Source organism: Stigmatopora nigra, chromosome 8 (genome assembly GCF_051989575.1).
Source record: "Stigmatopora nigra isolate UIUO_SnigA chromosome 8, RoL_Snig_1.1, whole genome shotgun sequence".
Classification (NCBI taxonomy): Eukaryota; Metazoa; Chordata; class Actinopteri; order Syngnathiformes; family Syngnathidae; genus Stigmatopora; species Stigmatopora nigra.
In genome coordinates, this window is record NC_135515.1 from 12,398,926 (window position 1) to 12,420,144 (window position 21,219).

Consider the following 21,219-nt stretch of genomic DNA (forward strand, 5'->3'; position numbering starts at 1 on the left):
TGTTACCGCAAAGAGCCACATCACACACACCTTTGCCCAGCCAGATTTATTGTAAATGTCACACACCAGCATAGTAATGACATAAATTGACTCCTACAGTACTAACAGCACAGGCCAGTCATTATCAACAATGAACATTGTGTGCACTCATACAAACTCTCAGTTCAACCAAGTCCACAAACAAAAATATAATAATTTACAATAGCGTTTTTCTTTTACTATACATGTTACTTAGTGGGACTTCTGGCATAAAATCAGAGCCTATTTTTGCGCAACATTCGCTCCTTGTGAGCTGTCATTTATTATGAATGGCTTTTAACTAGCGCGCCCACCACGTGGGTGTACACCTCGCTCTCCTATTGGCTGCTCCCGGCTAAGCACTCTCGCCATTGGTCTGCCTCGCAGGGGGTGTGGCTTTTTCAGCCGACGCTCGATCTTTGGGATACTTTTTGTGTGCGCGACGCCATTCATTGTCGCTTCTGGTTCACGGGAGCTCTCCCACTCTGTTAAAAACGTCTACTCAAATGACCTTGCTCCTACTGCGAAACTTTGAGGTATTTTCATCCCAAGCACATGCGCATTGGACGAAAATACCGTATTGAACTCAAGCGAAGCGCACACGCAAATAAAAATAAAACACAAAAACAAACTTTGATATGGACGTAAGAGCCGCATGAAACCGGGCAAAGAGCCGCATGCGGCTCGGGAGCCGCGGGTTGGCCACCCCTGCCCTAAATCTTCAAAAAATAAACACATGATCTTAGTTGTTTTATTCTCAACGTTTGACAACAATTGAAATTCACTCTAATAAAGAGAATTTTGAGTGTAGTATTTTTTTTCTCCCCACAATAACAGGAGGTTCTGACCGAACAAGTTCAGATTCTACAGGGGAAAATTTCATGTTTAGAAGATGACCTCAAAGCAGCCAGAAAGGAAGATGTAGGAGAAAACATGGGACCAGTAATTGAGGTAAAGTAAAGTATCATGATATTAATCATATTCACGATAATAACATTTGTGATAAAACTTCATGCCTGTTTGGTATGACACATTGTGTGTTTTCATATTGTCGGACAGACAAGCTGGAATGTGAAATAGTTCACTTTAAGAGTGAACTTGAAAACAGTGTGCAAAGTAGCTCTTGCACTTCTTTGCTTTTGCTTCTCTCTCCTAATTTTCTTCCGTGTATTTCAAGAGTAGATTGTGCCAGCTTCAATAATTCAACCTCTTTTTTTGAGTTTTTTTTTTTTTTTTTTTGTAAGTAAAGCCAATTTCTCTGGTTCATCGGACTGGTTTGTCTGACGAAGTGTCTCTTTCTCTTGAAGCATAGTGTCCACCTGTCCTTCCAGGGACCTCTGTTTCACCTGTAGCTCGCAAATCCGGTCATCTTTCTGCTGCTCCGTTTGCTCGAGCTGATCAATCCTTTTTTGAAGGGTTACCCCTGCTTTGACAAATCCTTCTGCCGGTCTTCAATGGTAGTTGACGAGAGCAAGGTCTTCAATGTAAAAGTTTTGTTGCTCCAGGAGAATTTTCTGTTTCTTGCTCATAAACCGAAAGTTGTCGTTTTTTTCCCTCCATTTGTTTGTCTTTTTCAAGCAGCAAACAGTTCTGTCAAGCTCTTTCAAGTTAGCAATTTCACACTCCAGATGTTCTCTCTGCCAATATTAAAACACGTAATGTAAAAGAAGTGATAGAACAACGGATTTGAATCACAACAAATGAAGACTTTAGCTGCCATGGTCACCATTAGACATCCAATCCATTTGCAGAAATGCCAACCTCCGTCGATTCTGTGTCAGGAGTACCCTTGTCCCATTTCCGGAGTTTTCTGTTTTCATCAGGAGTGAATGCAATTCACGCAAAATCTATATAATATGTAAAAAAAAACATATAACATGGGACAATTTAATTGTTATTATGATGTTTTCAATGAATTGAAAGTGTTTTTGCAAACATTTGTTTTTGTTTTTTTAAATCATGAAGACGGTCGAACTTGTTGATTAAAGCTGGTTTTACCATGAAGCCAGGCAGCAGCATTCCCAGATATAATGATGATTAGCTGCACATTCAGTTAATATTTGAATACAAATGTCCGGGAAGGCATCCGCTTCCAAAATTACTTGTAGCTGCCTGTTCCGGCCAAAGCCGGGTTGCGGGGCAGACCTTGCTCGTCACCGGCGTCCTAACTTCTAATAATCGGTATCGGTCGATCACTAGAGGCATTAACATTCACCCCCAAGTTCTTACGATTCCAATGGATTGAAAGTTAATTGTTGTCTGTTGTGGTCAATTATTCAATAGAGGACTATATTTTAAATGCATTGTTTTGTAATAAACTACTGTTTGCTTACCTCTTTTGGCATGTCATCTTTTTCAATTGCCAGAGAGAAAACCTACGGTGCGAAATTGTTCAACTGAGGAATCAGCTTGACGAAGTAGTTGGCTGCCTATCAAAGGCAGCGGCCAATGAGGAGGAGCAGCTCTTTGCTAAAAGTGAAGCTGTGCAACACTACAAAGCACAGGTAGGTTATACTTTTCGTGTTGTATAGCCATTCTATTTTTTTTTTATTACATTTTAATATTTCTTAATCCATTCATTTGTACTTTACTGTGCACATAGAAGAACAAGTGGCGAAATTAGATGAGAACTGTCTAAATCTGCTGTGTGGTTGTGTGTGTGTGTTTAGTATGTGTGATCGTTTGTCTTCAACCTACACAATGGACTATGAATGGACATTAGCCCTCGAGTAAAATCTTACATATATATATATATATGTTCATTAACATGAATATAAACATGTTCATTAACATTGCATATGAATGGAAACTTGACCGTCTCAAGTGACACGTTCAGTCATTTGAACGTGAATGAGAAATGAGAAGGACAGATGTGTAAAATAAGGTAACATTTAAGTCGAATTTGTCCATATTCTAATGGCATTTATGAAGATATTTCTTTCATTTTCTGAACCACTTTATCACTCACGGGGGGTGCTGGAGCCTATCCCTGCTGACTTTGGGCCAGGGGCCGAGGGACACCCTGTATCGGTGGCCAGCCGATCCCAGGGCACAAGGAGACGGACAGCCATGCACACTCAGACCCATACCTAGGGGCAATTTTAGAGTGTCCAATCAGCCTACAATGCATCCTTTTGGGATGTGGGAGAAAAACTGAGTACTCAAGAGAAAGCCCATGCAGGCCCAGGGAGAATATGCAAATTCAACACAGGTGGACCGACCTGGATTTAAACCCAGGACCCCAGAGCTGTGAGGCCGACGCGTGAACCACTCATCCGCCGGGCCACCCTTTCATAGATATTAATCATTACATTTTATTGTTACTATATCATTTATGTGTAGTAGACATGCACCTGCTTATGGCAGGTGTGATACTGGTGTGTGCCCATACTGTTATAACTCCTGTCATTATAGTACTCACTTTGTTCTATTCTGGTGTAAATTACACTATCTACTGTTATAACTCCTTTCCTTGTTTGGTCGGGAATAAATGTCCTGGTTATTCTAAATGAATGTTATCTGTAACTTGTTATTCTAAATGAATGTTGTTATCTGCAACTTGTTATTCTAAATGAGTGTTATCAGTAACGGGCCTTATATTGCTCGCGGGCCGAGGTTGAAAAACTTGTATATACACACACGACCGGGGGCGGGGCGAGCGCGTCGGCGAAATGTTCATCGGCTAGATAGTCGGTCGGCCAAATAGTCGTTGGGCTAATTCTACGTTCGGCTAGGTCGTCTTTCGGTGAGTTGGCTACCGGCCGGATGTCAGTCGGCTAAATGTCTTTCGGTATGTAGACGGTGCGCCGAAGAATTGACAGAAAAATTGAATAGATTTTTTTTTTTTGTGTGTTTCTCTAAAAAAAAAAAAAAAAAATTACACTATATTGGAGACTGAACTGCACATTGCTATCTGTATTGTCTTCCTATGAATATACTATCAATATTCACATTTTAAAGCTATTAAGCATTTTAATCATTTTTTTTCTTGCACTCCTTTACAGAAAACCCCCTGTGGTGGTGAAGATGATGAGACATTTTACAGCCTTACTTCAGCTCGTTCACATCCCAACCTCTCAAGCGCCACTGGCATACGTCCTATATCAATGGAGCCAGGCAAAATGACCGCTGCTGGCAGTCACCAGCTCAGCGGTCTCCCTGGGTATCGGCAGCGCACACTCCACTTGCAGTGTAAGTATCAACTTCCCTGCACCACAGGAGAAAACAACAGTATATTTTTTTTAGATTATAATTTTAAAGATGTCTACTCTTACTTGAGGTCCCAGTTAGACTGCAATGTGACTTTACAGTGCTCGATTTATGACTTGTATTTTCAGCCACGAGTACATTCTGCGTCGAAGCAGAAAATGAGCCAGCTGGTCCGTCTGATGACTGGATGAGGATTTCTGAGCTCCAGGCCAGAAACAAGGCTTGCCTTCCGCATCTCAAGAGCAGCTATCCTGTAGAGTTTGAGGTTGGTAGTGGTTCTCAAATGTTCTAACACTTGACACCCATTTTCCCATCTGTCGTGATCTATATCAATTTGAAAATAACTGCACATGCGTAACTGTTCTGAGTGCCTTTTAGAGAACTATAGTGAGGAATGTCATAGTCATACCTTGACATATGAGCTTAAGGCGTTCCGGGACTGAACTCGTCAACCATCATATCTCAAATCACTGGTTCAATTTAGACTCCTATACATACACTTAAAATTATTTCTAATCTTAGGTTACACTAAATTTTCGAAATACGAGTACAATTTCGAGCAAATAATTATCTCTAGATACGAGACAAATTTCGAGATATGAGAAAGCCAGGTGGCCAAGACTTTATGATTTTTGCCGCATCGCTTTTGTGTATAACCAATATCTACAAGCTCTGGGTGGAGCGTTGCATTTTTTCCGTGTTTTTATTTATTTTTTTGCTTATTCACTGTAGAATTAAGGGAAGAGCAACGGGTCTGTTTTTTTTCCCCGTCTCGGCGCGAATGGTGGCGCGATTGCTAATATCAGCTCTATATATCACTTCTCGTTGGCTGCTCATAAGAACATCAGGGGCGCTGGCTCTCCCCGCAACTCCTTCATTTTATGTCTGGTTGCAACTCCCTCTTTGTAATGTCTCTGCGGGCACTGGGCGGAGCGTTGAATTTTTTCAGGTTTTGGGCCTCATGAAAGGAAATTTTGTCAAATTTATAATTTTAAGTTGTTTGTGTTTTTGTCAATTGCCAAACTTGCTTTTTCTTCTCACCTTTCAACAACAATGTTTTTGTAGGTGTTTATTTTAAAGGCTAAGTAAGTAATTTATCTTTTCTGCCAGTTTCTCACATCTTTAATACAAAATTGGTGCACTGATAAATATTTAAAGGTTTTTCATTGGTAGTACAAAAGCTAAGTTGAAAATTCATATCTTGCAAAAAATCAAACTTACAAAACTAGTTCTGTAACCAATTCATTTCTTGGTAGTGGTACCTCTGTGCTTAAATTCCTTTTAACCTTACGCACATTCATGGGGAAAATAATGTAAAAGCCAATCAATTGTTTTTTTTTCTTTTTTTTCTACTAATTCAAACCCTTCTCTCAATTTAGAATGGAAGCAAGAGCACGTTCCTTTTAACTGATGAAGATATCCGCTCAGGTGACCCAAATGAGACTATTCGTCGGGCATCATTCATGCCAAGCCAGCTGCAGGGATCTGTCGGTGCTCGCCGGCACTCACTCGTGGCACCACAGTCCACAGTCAGCGCACGTTCTCACCGTTCATCCTTAATGGCCGGCTACCGGCCATCTAAACTGGTTAGCTCTTCTCAGCTCAGAAGCCCCAGATGCCAAAAACGGTCTGCGTTCACATTATCTGTTCCTCTAACTCCACCTGAGGTTTGTCTGTTTGCCACGTGGATGAATTCAAAGTTTGAATTTGAACTGTTGGGCCTTAACTTTTAAGGTTAACTATGTTTTTTTTCCAGAAAAAAATGAAGGCAAGCTGTTTCCCTCGTCCCCTCACTCCCAAAAACAAGAACTCCAACACCGGATCCTCGAGCTCTCATCTTCATGCTACCCACAGTCCAGTGAGTTTGACAAAGGGTTTATCAGTTGTAATATCAATTTAGGAGTTACTAATGGTTAAATGGTTCACAAACATGAATTCTGTGTCGGGTTGGGGGAGGGGGGGGGGGGTTTGTGGGGAGTTTTGCACATTGATTATAGTACAGTAATACCTTAAGATACGAACAATTTGAGATACGAGGAAAATTTCCAGCAAATTCTTGCATTGAGATATGAGACAAATTTAACATTCGAGCATATGGTGAGAGATGGTTTTAAATTATTGGCCAGAGTTCAAAAGCGCTTTTTTTAATTAATTTAAACCCCTCTCTCAAGTCCTCAGTGTTCACAACGGAGCATTTCCTATTAAAGTGAGCCTTAAGTGGTAGCTCCTGTAACACGAGAGCTCACTTTAATGCTTAAACTTGAATACTCTATTTATTTTTACTGAATAAAAAATTCTGGAATTGGTTTGGTAAAAGATTGGTATCAGCAAGATATATCTTGAAAATAATGTAATTGTTTCAAAGTTTTTAAAAAGCATCTGGACATCATTAACAAGTACTGTATGTTGTGCAAAAGTTGCATTTACTTATATACTACAAGAATGTTAAGCTAATTTCGCTCAAGTATAGCTTTTTTATTTGTATACTATCAAAGCTTCCAATGAAATTTTGAGAAAAATTCTAGTTTCTGAGTGAAATGCAGTGTTTAGATCAGATTAGATAACATTATTCATCCGTATTCGGGAAATTTCACTCACAGTAGTAAGAGGGTGAAAATGCAGACAGAAAAATATATTTCCGACATAAATAAATATTGCAAAGGAGCGATCTGGCAGCCCAAAGCAAAACGGGATGATTTGCGCTTTAATCTTGTCATCCTGGCTCCGGTACCCTTTTTTTGCCACCAATCTTCTATATTCCTCCTTTAAACTCTTATTGGGCAAGTAGATCTCTCCCACTTCGGGCCTGGGTCGTTTTTTTAAATGAATGCATAATGCATCTTATAGTCGGATTCAACAGAACCAATTTGCCATTTTTCCTTTTCAGGCTGATCGCAGGCAATCTATGATGTTTACCATCAACAACACCCCTAAGAGCAACAGGAGCAATTATCTGAAAAGAGGCCTGAACAAGCTCCGCAGCGCTTCCCAAAAATCGCCAGGCAAAACACCCAAGAGACCCCCTGTCAATTCAGCACACAAAGACAAAATGACATCCGCAACTTCCATCGTTGCACTGGGCCGAGGAGTTCAGAGCAAGAGCTTCAAGTCCTCCCTAGTGAAAGACAACAGGAAGGAAGGATCACCCTCACCATCACGATAATGATAATAATAATAATCGTAATGATAATAATCATAATCATCATAAAACATACCTCATGATACATAATTATCTTTTCATACATTCATTCATCTTCCACACCGTGCATCCTCGCGAGGGTTGCAAAGGCTTCTGCGGTTGTCTTCGGGCGATAGCCAGAGTGCACCGTAAACTAGTCGCCATTCATCTGAACATTCGTACACGAAAAAATCATACCTCCACCATCATAAATCGATCAATTGCCTGCCCGCACCGAAATCAAAAGAGAGAATAGTTTGAAAACATTTCAGCGAGCAATACTACAAAACATTATATCTTGAATAAAGACTGCCATCTAGTGGCCTCATTGAAGATCTTTAAATGGCTGTGATAGTCTTTATCTCTCTCCCATACATTTTCAAATACCTTTCCATCCCTTAACTATTTTACTTCCATAATTCCTAATCAAGTTTTTAAACTGGGAGTTGCAATAGATCTCTCAGTCACACATATCTATCTAGTGGGAATCGAGCCCACGCCTGCCCACAAGGTCAGTCGAATGAACCTCTACACTACAAGGCAGCACAAGCAGAATGTTGAGAGAGTATTGAATTGTTTCATATTAGGAATAACAATCCATTACATATCATGTTTGTCTGAACATGCTTTACTTTCTTGTGGTGGTGTGTAAGAGCTGCTCTACATCTGGAAACAATAGAGCAGTAGATGCTGTCACTTTGCTCTTACCTCAGGCTTTTGAGGGAGACCTAAAACAAACACTCATTCACTCACAGTAAATTACAGGAAGGCAATCTGAGCTGCAGAGCCAAATCTGTGGAAACCTTCACCAGCACTCCCATAACATACACCTAAGGAGCTAATCTAGTTTATTTAGTGCATAGCTGAGCTGCAGTTGAATGTCATGCCAAACAGTCTTTTGGCTCTGTTTGTGTTGAAAACCCCTTCATTCGTGAAAAGAAAATCCGTAGTTGGACAGTAATTTTGTGTTTTCATTTGATGTTATAAATGACAACATAATATAATTGGTCATTGATTATGCAAAGTCAAAACAAAAAACACAGCACAAGTAATAAAACGAAGTACATTCTTTGGAGGGAAAAGCATTTTATCTCCAATACTTGGAGGCAAAAGTTTGGTAGCACACTGATAAGAAACTACTTGTAGTTGATCACTGGGTTCACTCACAGCTCAGTGAAAATTCCAAGCCACATTTTTACAGAAAGCATGGAAGTAGTTCATATATCTTGACCAATTAAATTATCTAGATTCCTTTGTATTTTTAATTTTTTTGCTTGAGTTTAGGTTTCGAGACTGTAAAGAGTCTCTTTCTGAGACAATATTTTGTTGAGCCGCCAAGTAGGTTTCGTGCCAATCTCATGCTGGAGCACCCTCAGGACCTATCTATCTTCTGTGGCCATTTAATTTGAGAATTTACAGTACGTACTACTGTAATATACATTGGTTTGTTGATTGGCCCTTCAGTGAGACAGTCACTTTATTGAAAATAATAGGTTGTGAGTGTGTGGGACAGCCCACTCTTTGACGGAATTTTGCTACTCTGGAGACTGTTAATTTCTCTAAAATTGAGGGAACTTCGAAACAAAAGTTAGGTATTTAAACTATTTTAAAGTTTTTTTTCAAGTTTTGGAATCGCTTCCCTTTTCATCAGACACAAGGTAAAAGCATGAACAGAACTTTTCCAGTGCTACATGCTCATACCCCATTCATCATTCTAAATGGAATTTAGTATCAGAATTTTAATGTGGGACATTAAAAAAGTCAATATAGACTAATATACAAACAACAATAGTAGGCCTTCATGCCTAAGCTAAAAAAAACAGCACCAAACCAAAAAGATTAAACTTTTCTGTTCATCTTGACCAGTTTTCGCACACTTAATCTGTTATTTTCGCCAAAATGACAGGTCAAAACATTAGCTTGACAATTCCAGATAAACAGACCACCACAAGGCCAAAAGACAAAATGACTCAAGTCAGGTATAACATTAAAACTACTCTCAAAACAGGCTTTGCGAACCTTTTTAACTGAGAGAGTCATAAATAATTAAGTCAAAATAAATGTGCTCACCTTTTTGCCATATAAAGACTTTTGAACACTAAGTATCTAAATTCTTTTAACAACATTGTTACGCTGTTGCTAATCAATGAGTCTATATGGAGCAAGCGCAATGGATTCTAAAGAAATGAAAAATTATGATTTAAGCAGTGCTACAATTTTGATGTGCCAATGCAAAGCTCCTACGTTGCAATGTGAGGCTCTGATTGGTTGACAGGTTCCCGATCCCTCCATTAAACCTTCTTTTTAATGTATATGTAGTCAAATTTCATATGGGACGTGAGCTGTGAAAAAGCACTTCTCGTGCACCCAAGCATGACTCGATGTTAGTACCTTTACTGTAAATCATAAGTACAAATACATTTAGAAGGTAAGATTTGGGTCACCAAAACTTATTTTTATTTATCTTCTGATACAAAAGCGTCATTTAAATAACAAAAAAGCTTTAAAAATTGTGTCACTTTCAACAAGGATAAATTAACATTTTCTCCTATACTAGTACACTTTACAGGCTAAGATCAGCACGGATGAACAAAACTTAAAACTGATTCAAATCAGAGTATCCTAACATGATGAAAATATCATGTTGCTAGTGATTTAATTTTAATTTAAACATAATCTGTGTCAAACTAACATACGGTAACAGTTCTGTTATTGCTTAAACCGTCATGGGAGGCAAAGTGCGGTCATAAGGGTGGTGGCCGCCAAAAGTTATGAGAAAAGGGAAACTGCATTAGCTCAGTCGGACGGTGGTCAGTGCTTAGTTTAATTCACTTTAGCTCAATGTAATGTTTGTTTGACTTTGGGAATTTAATTAGGGTGCCAAGGTATGCTGCTTCGAGGACCACTGAGGGCGGCTCCAGGCTTCTCACATATAGAAATATCTAGAAGCTTTTATTTCCCTAGGTAGTCCGAGACAACACAAGCCGGTAAATAGATACTTTTGCCTACTTCGGTAGATGTTTTTTTAAGAGAAAAGTGACAGCAATGTGAGGTACTATCAGGTTACACATGACAGATCTAATTCATGTATCATAGGCAATTGCGTACTGGAGTTCCCTACAATTCACTCATTTGGGTAAGGAATAAATGTGACACACATTATATATACAATATACATTCAAAGACTCACTGAAACGCAAGCACTTTGATAGATTGTCGTTCAAACAAAATTAGCCTGCTCACTGTGATGAATGCTACCGGAAGACATGAAAGGTATTTGCATATGGTTGATTTTTCAGTTCTGCAATGCATTTACCAACTTTTTTTTCCCCCATGAGTGGCTTGATTGACTAGGATGGCCATTGTTATGTTCCTGACACAGTTGATCATATTGTTTTTCTATGTACTGTGTGGAATATGGACGATTGAATTGATCTGGAAAAGCCAAATGAAAAACATTATTGCAGATGTTGTGACTTAATGATTAAACTCAAGGTATGGTCATAGACTAACGGTGGAAAATAAAAATGGAGTGGGAGGGGTGTATGCATTTTGCAGCTGTTCCGTAATATTGAATGTTGTGTCTTTTGCCAAGTGATTGTCTAATAACGTTGTGTTGCGTTCCGGCTAATGTTTGGGAAATCCAGATTTAATTACCTGGACTACTCATTTATATGTGAGCATATAGAGTCCTTGGTTTCCAAGGAGGCTGCTGAACACATAATTGAAATCAAGATGGCTTCATAAAGGTAGCACGACTTCAACTTGCTGGGGCCCAGTTTCTCACACCCACACATTCAAATCGCGCAGTAAACAACTTTAAGACTTGCTTTTCGATGCAAACCAATCACAATTCACTATAAGTAAACTTGCTCTTTTATAATTATGCGGCAAAAGAGTTGAGTTGAGGTAAAATGTAATGACGAATTACCCTTCACTTATTAATTTTGCTACTGGCCTAAATATATAGGTGGCAATTTAACTATCCCTATTACCAATTAAAAAACATTACTAAAATAAGCATTTTGTTAAAAAAAATGCCACACCCAGCATTTAAACTCAAACCGTCATCATGAAACACTGAGATTATTCATGTTTTTTTTTCATTCAATCACTCTGCTGTTTAAATGAATGCACTTGTGGCAGGCACAGATCCTATAGAGTATAGATTTACATTTATAGTGCATTACAACAGCTTGAAGCTAGTAACACAAAATTTGAAAGCAATAAAAAAAATTCTAAAAGTTTCATTTAAATAAACTTGGCAAATGTAAACATTTTTTTTTTTAAATGAAGGTGATGCAAAATGTATAACTAGCTTGTGAACTTGTGTCTTTTCTAACCATTTTATAAAGAAGATAAAAGGCTCTTTGGAAAATCTCAGCCGGTATCTGAAAACCATCTGCACGTGAACTCCTCATTGGTTGAGGAGTTATTGCACCCAGCAGGTTTAGTCCAAGTTGTTCAGCCAAAAATTCAGGAAGAGGTAGACATGTCACCACACAGTTTATTCTATGTTAAATCTTTGTTTTTTTTAAATTTTGCCTCTTCTTGTTCTTTCTCCTCATTGAATTTTGTTTCTCCATCCTCTGACATATAAAGTCTTGAGAGGTCCAAATGATACTGTTGCTACATTTTTCTTTTAAACCAATCCACCATTTCTGTCAACCCCAATGTTTAAAGGATCCTTGTGGATTTCCACATCTTTAGAGTGTAGTTCACATCCAGTGTTTTGTGTTACATCCTTCCTTTGTCAGGGTGAATAGTATCTGTAAGTTGAAGAAGCAAGTCCAGCCTTGTCCATTCTTTCACCTCACACAACGGTCTCATTGCCTGCCCCTGGTTTAATCCAGCCCTTGCCTGGTCCTCGCTTGCCGCTTCGACCCATCCTGCTGTCCTTTAGTAGGCGGGTGGAACAACGTTGCCACGTGTGGAGGGTCTTTGCTGACCAAATCCACATGCCAGAGGTGATTCCTACAAGTAGTGACATAAAGATTCGAAGCATCTCTGATGCAACGTATGAGTCTTGTGCAGTTGCTTTGAATTCCCCCCAATGAGATAGTTGGTAGAGGTAACATCCAATCACAGTGGATGCTGGAACTGTGTAGAGCACGGAAAACACTCCAATTTTCACCATTAAACGTTCAAGCTTGTCTGTTTTGGCACCATCCTTCTGCAAATTGGAACGGATCTTGAAAAGAGCTACTAGACCAGCACAGATGAATAGGGTACCTGGAGAGCAACAACGAACACAATTAATGATCCAGATTAAATGTTTTTTTTTTTTTAACAAATCAACTTTTTGAATAGAATGAAACATAATTTCAGTTATTATCACAGCCAGGCAGGTAAACAAAGAGAAAGTTGGAGTGGATCAAAGAAAAACAAGAAGAAATTAAGCCACTCCAGGGAACATTTGCCATCTAAAATGTACATTTACAAAAATACCAAAAAGTCCAATAATGCATTAAAAGAGAACTATTGGGAATAAATTTAGATCAAATGAGCGTGTGAACGACGCAGGAGGATTAGACTGGTTGATACACAACATCTCACAACAGGTGCTGTACTTTGTTCAAATTAGGAGAAAAAGAAGACATTTAAGTGTGCTTTTTCTACTCATAACATTTCTGAGGTATCGAATCAGGACTCTCTATGAGCAGATCCTCGAAACCTGGTGGCTCGAATTTAGATGGAAAAATCGGTTAGGTATTGTGTTTTGGTTTTCAATTACGTATGTTCAAATACAACGCATTTATCCCTTTGTGTATGAAGACTATCTCTTTTTTTTTTTCAAATAGCCAAAGGAAGGTTTTGAAGTTTTTGGATGAGGCACAAGTTTTTAACAGGGGAAATATTTCAATTTGAAAGTACAGAATGCCAATAAACTCCGTCTTTTGGCAACCTTTTTACTTACCTATAAGAAGGTAGGCGGCTAGCGGTGCTACTACAAAGCCTGTGAGTGCCTCCTGCTGTAGATTGCCAACATAGCAAAGGCCAGTCAAATCGTCTGCATCCACCAATCTCATTATAAGAATGACAATGGTTTTAACAGCCGGAATAGCCCAGGCAGCTATGTGGAAGTAGGAGCTGTGCATTTCAATAGCCTCATGGCCCCACTTTAATCCTGCTGCCAAAAACCAAGTCAGGGTCAAGATCACCCACCTGCATAAAAAAAAAAAAATTCAACACCATTTGTTTCTGTGGTATTTTATAATGCAAATATTGTTATGGTCATTCCATGTTGCTCTTCCTTAGACAGATAGTATGGGGTTACACAACAGATGGGAGTGTCACATTTAAGGCTGGAATAAAATACAATGGGTTTACGTTCCTGGAAAAGTTGCATTTTAACACTGGCCTCATTCCAATGGTAGCTTTTATACGTGTGAATAAATCTGTCCCGATTGTAAGATTTTAAACAAAACAAGATGATAGACTTATGTTCCAGTTTCTTTACAAAAAGAGATGTTTTACATGCGTGCACTAACCAGAGAGAGGAGGCCATGCCAAAGAAGTAGAGCAGGAGGAAAACAATGGCACATCCAGTGCTCTTTAGCCCTTCCTGCACTAGAATAGGAACTTCAGTGGCGTCCAGGTCACACGACACACGTTCTCTACCCAAAGTCAACCGTGCCTAAATCGGAGATGAGAATATGTTGTTATTATTATGTGGAAGCAATTCTAAAACAATCGGTCTCTTCATTCCAAATGACCCCACAATTACATGGCAAATGTGAATAATCTTCAGACCATGACAATACTTTATGTTGATTGGAGGAACATGTCACAAGAAAAAACAAAAAGCTAAAATAATTAATTTTTTATCCTGGCTATTTGTCATCAAGGCGCCACATGCATACAAGAGGGAATTGTTTATCCTCATGACTGATTATCCAGTTGGATAATAAAGTCTGTTAGGTACAGCCGCATGACATTTTCGAATAATCTGCCATCCCAAATGTACTAACTGTGCTCTGCAAGCGCTGACCCATGCCAAGACTACTAAACAATAACACGAGAAATTTCTCCCCTCAAGCTTGATGAGTAATATATCTCTAAATGGGAAATTTAACAATTGAATAGGGAAGTTTTTTCTCTCACAGCACCCATATTTCTTTCAGTAGTACATTTAGATGCTTGAATTAAATTGTCTTCTATTGCCCAAAAATGCATGGCAAGGAACATTTGCAGTGGTATATAGCATCTGACAAGATCCCACATTGATCTCAAGCTTCAAAACTTTGGGAGAGTCTACACCTCTTCACAGTGAAGTAACAAAAAAACATAGCTGCCATAGAAAGGGTTTCATTGTGAGAAATTGCTAATTACCTTAATTCTTAAATAAGACCTATGTCAAGCAGTGGTTCATTTGCTTAACTTTGGTGCAGTGTGGGTTCGATTCCCACAAAGCGTGAATATGATTGTGAGTGCAAATGGTTGTGCCTCTTGTTTGTGCCCTACAACAGACTGGCGGCCGAATTAGGGTGTGGTCACCGTTCGCCCAAAGTCAGCTGGGATAGGCTCCAGCCCTCTTGTTCCTGTTGGGGATCATTACCCTTTCAGTATTAGTTTGTTTACCTTGCACATGCTTGGGTGGCGTGAACTAATAATGTGCATTGATAATTCTTTACTTTCTTTTTCATTCATTGATTTTCTGAACTGCTTATCCTCCAAGGATCACAGAGGTGCTGGAGCCTATACCAAGTAATGGTATTGGCGGGAGACACCCTGATTCAGTGCCCAGCCAATCGCAGGGCACAAGGACACACACTCATACATATGAGCAAATTAGAGTGTTCAACCAGTCGACCCTGCATGCTTTTGGAATATGGGAGGAAACCTGAGTACCCGTAGAAAACCCACAGAGTCCTGCGGAGAACACGCAAAAGCTCCACATAGTGACAACCTGGGATCGAACCCTTGACCCCGGAACTATAAGGCGACACGCTACCCACTCGTCCACCGATCCGCCGTACACATATATACTATGCACAGTCCTCGATTATCGGGACTTCATTTATCACGAATTCACCTCATTCAATTTTTTTCTGCCATTATTTTTTTTATTTTTATTTTATTTTATGATTAAGAATGTGAAAATTCACACTAAAACTAGTAAGCGGAAGCCACTCCCCGGTTTTCCACTTGCTACTAAGAATCAGCACTGAAAAAAAGCGATATTTCGATTATTGCGCTCATGTCTGGTCTACATTAACCGCAATATTTGAGGGATTACTGTACTGTATTACACAGGAATGCTTACCAAGTAGGCAACACTGTACAAATTGCAGCACATGGACAGAAAGATGATGGGTCTTTCAGGGTAGGAGAATCGCTGGGAATCCAAAAGAAAGGTCAGGACCGTTAAAGTGGTGGAGAGGAAGCACAGCACGGCCCACACTGCCATCCAAGCATCTGTGAACACTTTGGCCCTCCGCCTATAAAGCCCGCTGTCATATCCGCACTGGAGAACGCAGCTATCCGTCTGCTTCAGCCAGGTGTACTGGTCAGGTGCAGATCCAAGGGCCTGGCACTCCTCCTGGTGTGGAGGATGGCGGTAATACGGTGGATCCTCATCCCCCGGGCCCTCCATGCACATGTGGTTGTGGTCATTCTGAGGTGGGAATAGGCTGCAGTTCAGCACCTACACAGGGAACAAGGTTGAAAATCATAGAGTTTATCACAGTAAAATGAAGAGAGGATTTAAAGGTTTGTTTACGCAAGGACACTGTGATTTCGGTGATTCCGGAGAGCAAATACACAAGGTCTCAACGGTGGTTACCAAAGTATAACGACTTGATTATTAAACTTGCTACGCAGTGTATAGCAGAAACGGCAGCAAACTCTCTTACTGTTTATATCAGCCACACGCTACAAGACAAAAATCCTTCATGTTGTCAGTGGAAGCATTGAATATATGTGAAAAATATGGTATAATAAGGTAGCAATCTATTTAGAATTTGTGCAGCAATAAAAAATAAGAGTGTCTGTCATGGAAAATGTACACTTACAATCGCCTGGCTCCCTGTCAATGCTAAATTGACATTTCGATTTTGTAATTCAGTGAAAATAAAGGTATTAAATGTTCTATCTATCCAAATAAAAACCGTCAGGCTGATATTACCATTTAGCTATCAAGGTGCTATAAGTATTAAAAAAAACAATGTTGGTTGTTGGTATAGACAAACTGAGTTTATGGGGATGTCATCAAGAGCATATGTGAGATACCAGCATGCCATAAATATTACATTGCAGGTGATCACAAATTTGGAATGGAACATTTTTTATTCAGTTACAGCATCTCCATATTAATAGCTGTTAGTTTCACTTTCTCCAAATAAAGTAACACAAGCATCTGTTTGTTTACAGGAAATGTGAAGGCTGTTGACTCACCTCTGGCCAAATGAAACCAAACTCATGAAGTACTGGCAGGCATTTTCTCTTGACCGATAAACACATGCTGCCACATGGACCAATAGGAATTGGGACTTTGTCCGTGCACATTGGCACATAGACTGAGCACAGGAAGAACTAGGAAACAGAAGAAATTAGGAATTACTGGGCAAGATTGGGTATCAAAAATCTTCCCCCCCAAACCGATCCAGGGAATGGAGGAACAATTTTGAAATTGCTGCTTCTTGGCAAATAAAATAATCTAGGACTGTGGCTTTGTGGATTTTTTACCAATGATTTCCATTTCCAACTGTGATTTAGACGGTACATTTTTTTTAACCATGAAGGGATGCATGATAAATCCTATTCCTCGCCTTTTATAATCAGTCTTTAACCCCATTGCATCTTCCTGAACTATTGCATCAGGTATACATGTTGCAAGTGAATATTTCCTCTTTCAATAGCACAAACAAACTATAACTTACAACTTTATTAAAGAAACCAGAACTATTAAATTGGCTTAAGGTTTGACACTCAACTCTGTCTCCAAAAAACAACCTGAGGAGTAAACACAAGGGGCATAATCCATGTAATGCTCCCTAATCCCCCTTAATCCAAGGCTCAATTTTCTGTGCCATGGCAACTGTGTTGAAATAGATCTATAAATCTAGGTCTCAAAGACATTTTCAAGAATGGTGTGGCATTTTACCAATTCAGAGGGTCATGATGCCAAATCTGAACGGATCCAAACGATTTAAATTGGAAACATTTTATGCCCTTATCAGATGCCTGTCACAGAGTAACAACTCAATTAAATAAGAACACATTCCTACAAACTAGAAGTTTTTGAAGGTTTTACTGTGGCAGCAAATAAATAGTGAAGTCAAATTCAATTTAAAACTATTATGATTCTTATTTAAAAATGAATTGTAGTTCAGTTGTTTAATGTTATGAATTTGTTTACCTTTTAACAATTTATAACTTCATGTCTTAGGTAGTTTGAATGCCGTATGATAGACAAAAATGTTGAGGGTGTTTTCCCTGACGGCTGGAAAACTGAGCGCTGCTGCTTCAGTGCCTGTAGCTGCATTGGTTATTTGCCAGGAAGCCTCCCATTAGAGCAAATGTTAGGGATATGGTTTCCCTTTCACCTTTTTTCCCCTCTCCTTTGTGTAGGAGGGGGCGCCGGCTAATCTTACAGGGCAATTTTGAGCAGTATCATAGCAAGACTGTGGAGTTTGTAGTTCCTTTTTTTGTCTGTCTGCCTCAAACACTGAGCACATGTGGCTTTTAAAGCTCTTTGCCTACTTTGACAATTTCAAAGCTGTTTTGATCCTTCATCTAAACACCTGTCTGGACTAGAGATGTCCCTGATCAGAAATATTATAAATTGTAAACCGGGCTCGACCGGGTCATTTTCATTGGATCCGGAATCAGGTAAAGTTAAAGGAAAGATTGGGATTTTTAAATTTATTGGTTTCAAAGCTGCCAACCCCCATCGACCGCATTTACGCATTTTATAATTCAGCAGATGATTCGTGCAAAATCGATATAAAATGTAAAAAAAAAATAACATAGCACAATTTAAATCAAACTGTTATTGTCATGTTTTTATATGAATTGAAATATTTTGTTTTTGCAAATTATTGAAAAATTATAGTATAATGAAAATAAGTATAAAAAGTGAACAAAATATGATTTCTAGATCATTTATTGGCAAATTCCAATTTCCACAACCTTAACAAGTTTTTCAGCTGGTCCCTAACCCACACTTATGTTTGGCAATGTGCAAATGTCGTTCCTCTTAAAGACGGCTTCAATATGGATATTTCATCAAATATGAACCAATAAACTACTGCGAGTGTCTGGGTTTCTTATTAGAAGTTTCATCCCAATTGCCATCTCTTTTTTGCCCTGTCGGTTTCGGCAGATTCTCAAAAATAAGACGACTCGAACTTGAGTGCAAAAATGTGTTTGGGACATACAAGTGTTAAGAGTTCTAAAAAAAGCAAATGTTTGCGGACAGGCCATTGGTAAAGATCAAATTTTAAAGCAAAAAATATTGAAAAACAGCTAATTAGTTTCCCAAAGATGCTACGTTCTAATAATGTGTGAGGACACTTGACTGACTTATAACATGTTGAAAAGGAAAAGTGCACATCACTAATGGACAAATGTTTATTTGTATGTAAGTTTTATTGTAAAAAAATATATTTAATGAAGAATGTGAGCCTGATCATAAATGACAACAGGTGGCCATACAGGTATATTACACCTTATGCCATCAAATTGGGGGACCTGGGTTTAAATCCAGGTTGGTCCACCTGTGCGGAGTTTGCATATTCTCCCCGAGCCCGTGGGTACTCTGGTTTCCTCTCTCACCCCAGAGAAATGTATGTCAACCATATTAGTCATGTAAATAATGCAAAATCCTTTCATTCATTCAGCTTCCACGTTAGCATTGCGGCAACCTAACCCACGAAAGGCAAACTACACCCAAACTAGTCATCAATAAGCCGTAGGGCACGCACAGAGACAGGTGGTCATTTGACACTCACAATCGGCGAATTGGGGTTAGCAAGTCGGCCTCACAGGTTTGGGGTTCTGGGTTCAAACCCAGGTCGGTCCACCTATGTGGAGTTTGCATGTACTTCTGGGCCTGTGTGGGTTTTCTCCAGGTACTTCAGTTTCCTCCCGCATTCCAAAAACATACATGGTAGGCTGATTGGGCACTCTAAATTGCCCCTAGGTATGGGTGTGAGTGTGAATGGTTGTCCGTCTCCTTGTGCCTTGTGATTGGCTGGCCACCGATTCAGGGTGTCCCTTGCCTCTGGCCCGAAGTCAGCTGGGATAGGCTCCAGCACCCCCCGCAAACCTTGCGAGGATAAAGCGGTTCAGCAAATGAGATGAGAAAAAGTGAAGTAAAATAGGTGATATTTGTAGATGAAAAAGCTGTCTTTGGTCCAGTAGTCGGTGCTATTGAAATTACCGAAGATGCCTGAGACAGAGGAAACTTTTGAATTGAAATCGTAATAAGATTGGAAAACGGACTGATATGAATTTTACATCTGCTAATACAGTACTTCCTCCTCGTGGTACCATAGGCGTGAATACTTTTACTGGTAGCAGTTCTTTATGGTCGGTTACACGCTCCCTTTGCTCCATCCACACAATGTTGACATCCATCAGTCTGGGTCCGCTGTTGACTATTTGAGTCATTATCCTCAAATGTGCGTATGCGTAACAAACACGGTCCTCTCACTGACTCTTCTATTGCGGTCTGTTTATAAATATACACACTCGGCGCGGGTCGTACCTTGAGCTGGCTGGAGCAGCCGTACTGTATGAGCGGCGTGAACGTGGTCAGCTGCAGTTCAGCGTCAGACTGGAGCACGTTGCCGACCAAATTGGGCATCTTGGTGACGTTGTATCCCAAACCCTGGCACATGCCGATCCGGATGGGGTCGCAGGTCATCTCCTCCACTTCTTCTCCGAAGCCGCGCACCACCCACGGCGGAGCAAACAGTCCGGATAGGAGGAGTAGGGCTGCCCAAGTGAGCGATACCATCACCCCCCACATGCTCACGCCGAAAGTGAGTCGACGTCTTTTGCAATCGTATTCCTTCCTTGGCTTGGAATCAGTCCAACGTGCCCGGGTTTAGTCCCAGGTGGTCAGATAAATTAGTTTGGAGTGCTGAATAAATGCATCTATCCAGACAGAGTGGCGAAAGCAATGTAAAAAATCGCGTCCCCGTAAATACTGCGAGGCAAAACAAATCCCACATTTGTTCCCCGTAGATTCCTTTCAAATCCGAAAGTGATTGAGCAGATCCTGCGACTTGCTTTTGCGCCTTCGAGCGAACCGGTTTCTAACTTTATTGTGTCTGAGTGCAGAGAGAGTACTTAGTGCGTCCACTACACAGCCGACCAATCCTCGTGCTCGGTTTTTGCTTTCATTGACCAACCCTCGGCAGAGGGGCGGGGTCCAACTATGAGACCCCTAATAGTATTCCCTTACCAAGTTTACCTCGTTGTTTCCTACGCTTCTGTTTTTCTCACTTAATTCTAACATTTATATTTACTTTGGCCACCGATTCAGGGGGTTCCCCGCCACTGGCACGGAGTCAGCTGGGATAGGCTCCAGCACCCACCGTGATCCTAATGAGGATAAAGCGGTTCAGAAAATGAGATGAGATTAAATACTTATACTCAAATTTCTCATAAGATTAAGCCACTTTTGCCAGCTCTAGCTCATCTCATCTCATTTTCTGAACCACTTTATCCTCACTAGGGTCGCAGGGGGTGCTGGAGCCCATTCCAGCTGACTTCAGGCCAGATGCGGGGGACACCCTGCAGCCAATCGCAGGGCACAAGGAGACAAACAACCATTTATGCTCATACACATACCGAGGGGCCAT

At 40.0% G+C, this 21,219-nt stretch overlaps 2 protein-coding genes across 2 annotated transcripts; one reads left to right on the top strand and one right to left on the bottom strand.

The window, feature by feature from the left end:
* The first annotated feature begins 4,136 nt into the window (after positions 1–4,136).
* LOC144200357 (nuclear mitotic apparatus protein 1-like) lies at positions 4,137–10,981 on the top strand. Its single transcript, XM_077722450.1, has 5 exons — positions 4,137–4,209; positions 4,356–4,492; positions 5,607–5,894; positions 5,984–6,085; positions 7,115–10,981. Exons 1-5 carry the CDS (start codon positions 4,140–4,142, stop codon positions 7,388–7,390), a joined length of 873 nt encoding a protein of 290 aa, XP_077578576.1. The 5' UTR covers positions 4,137–4,139; the 3' UTR covers positions 7,391–10,981.
* fzd4 (frizzled class receptor 4) lies at positions 8,502–20,709 on the bottom strand. Its single transcript, XM_077722449.1, has 6 exons — positions 20,118–20,709; positions 16,802–16,939; positions 15,672–16,052; positions 13,897–14,042; positions 13,323–13,570; positions 8,502–12,637 (listed from the first exon to the last, which is right to left on the bottom strand). Exons 1-6 carry the CDS (start codon positions 20,379–20,381, stop codon positions 12,219–12,221), a joined length of 1,596 nt encoding a protein of 531 aa, XP_077578575.1. The 5' UTR covers positions 20,382–20,709; the 3' UTR covers positions 8,502–12,218.
* Positions 20,710–21,219: the final 510 nt, after the last annotated feature.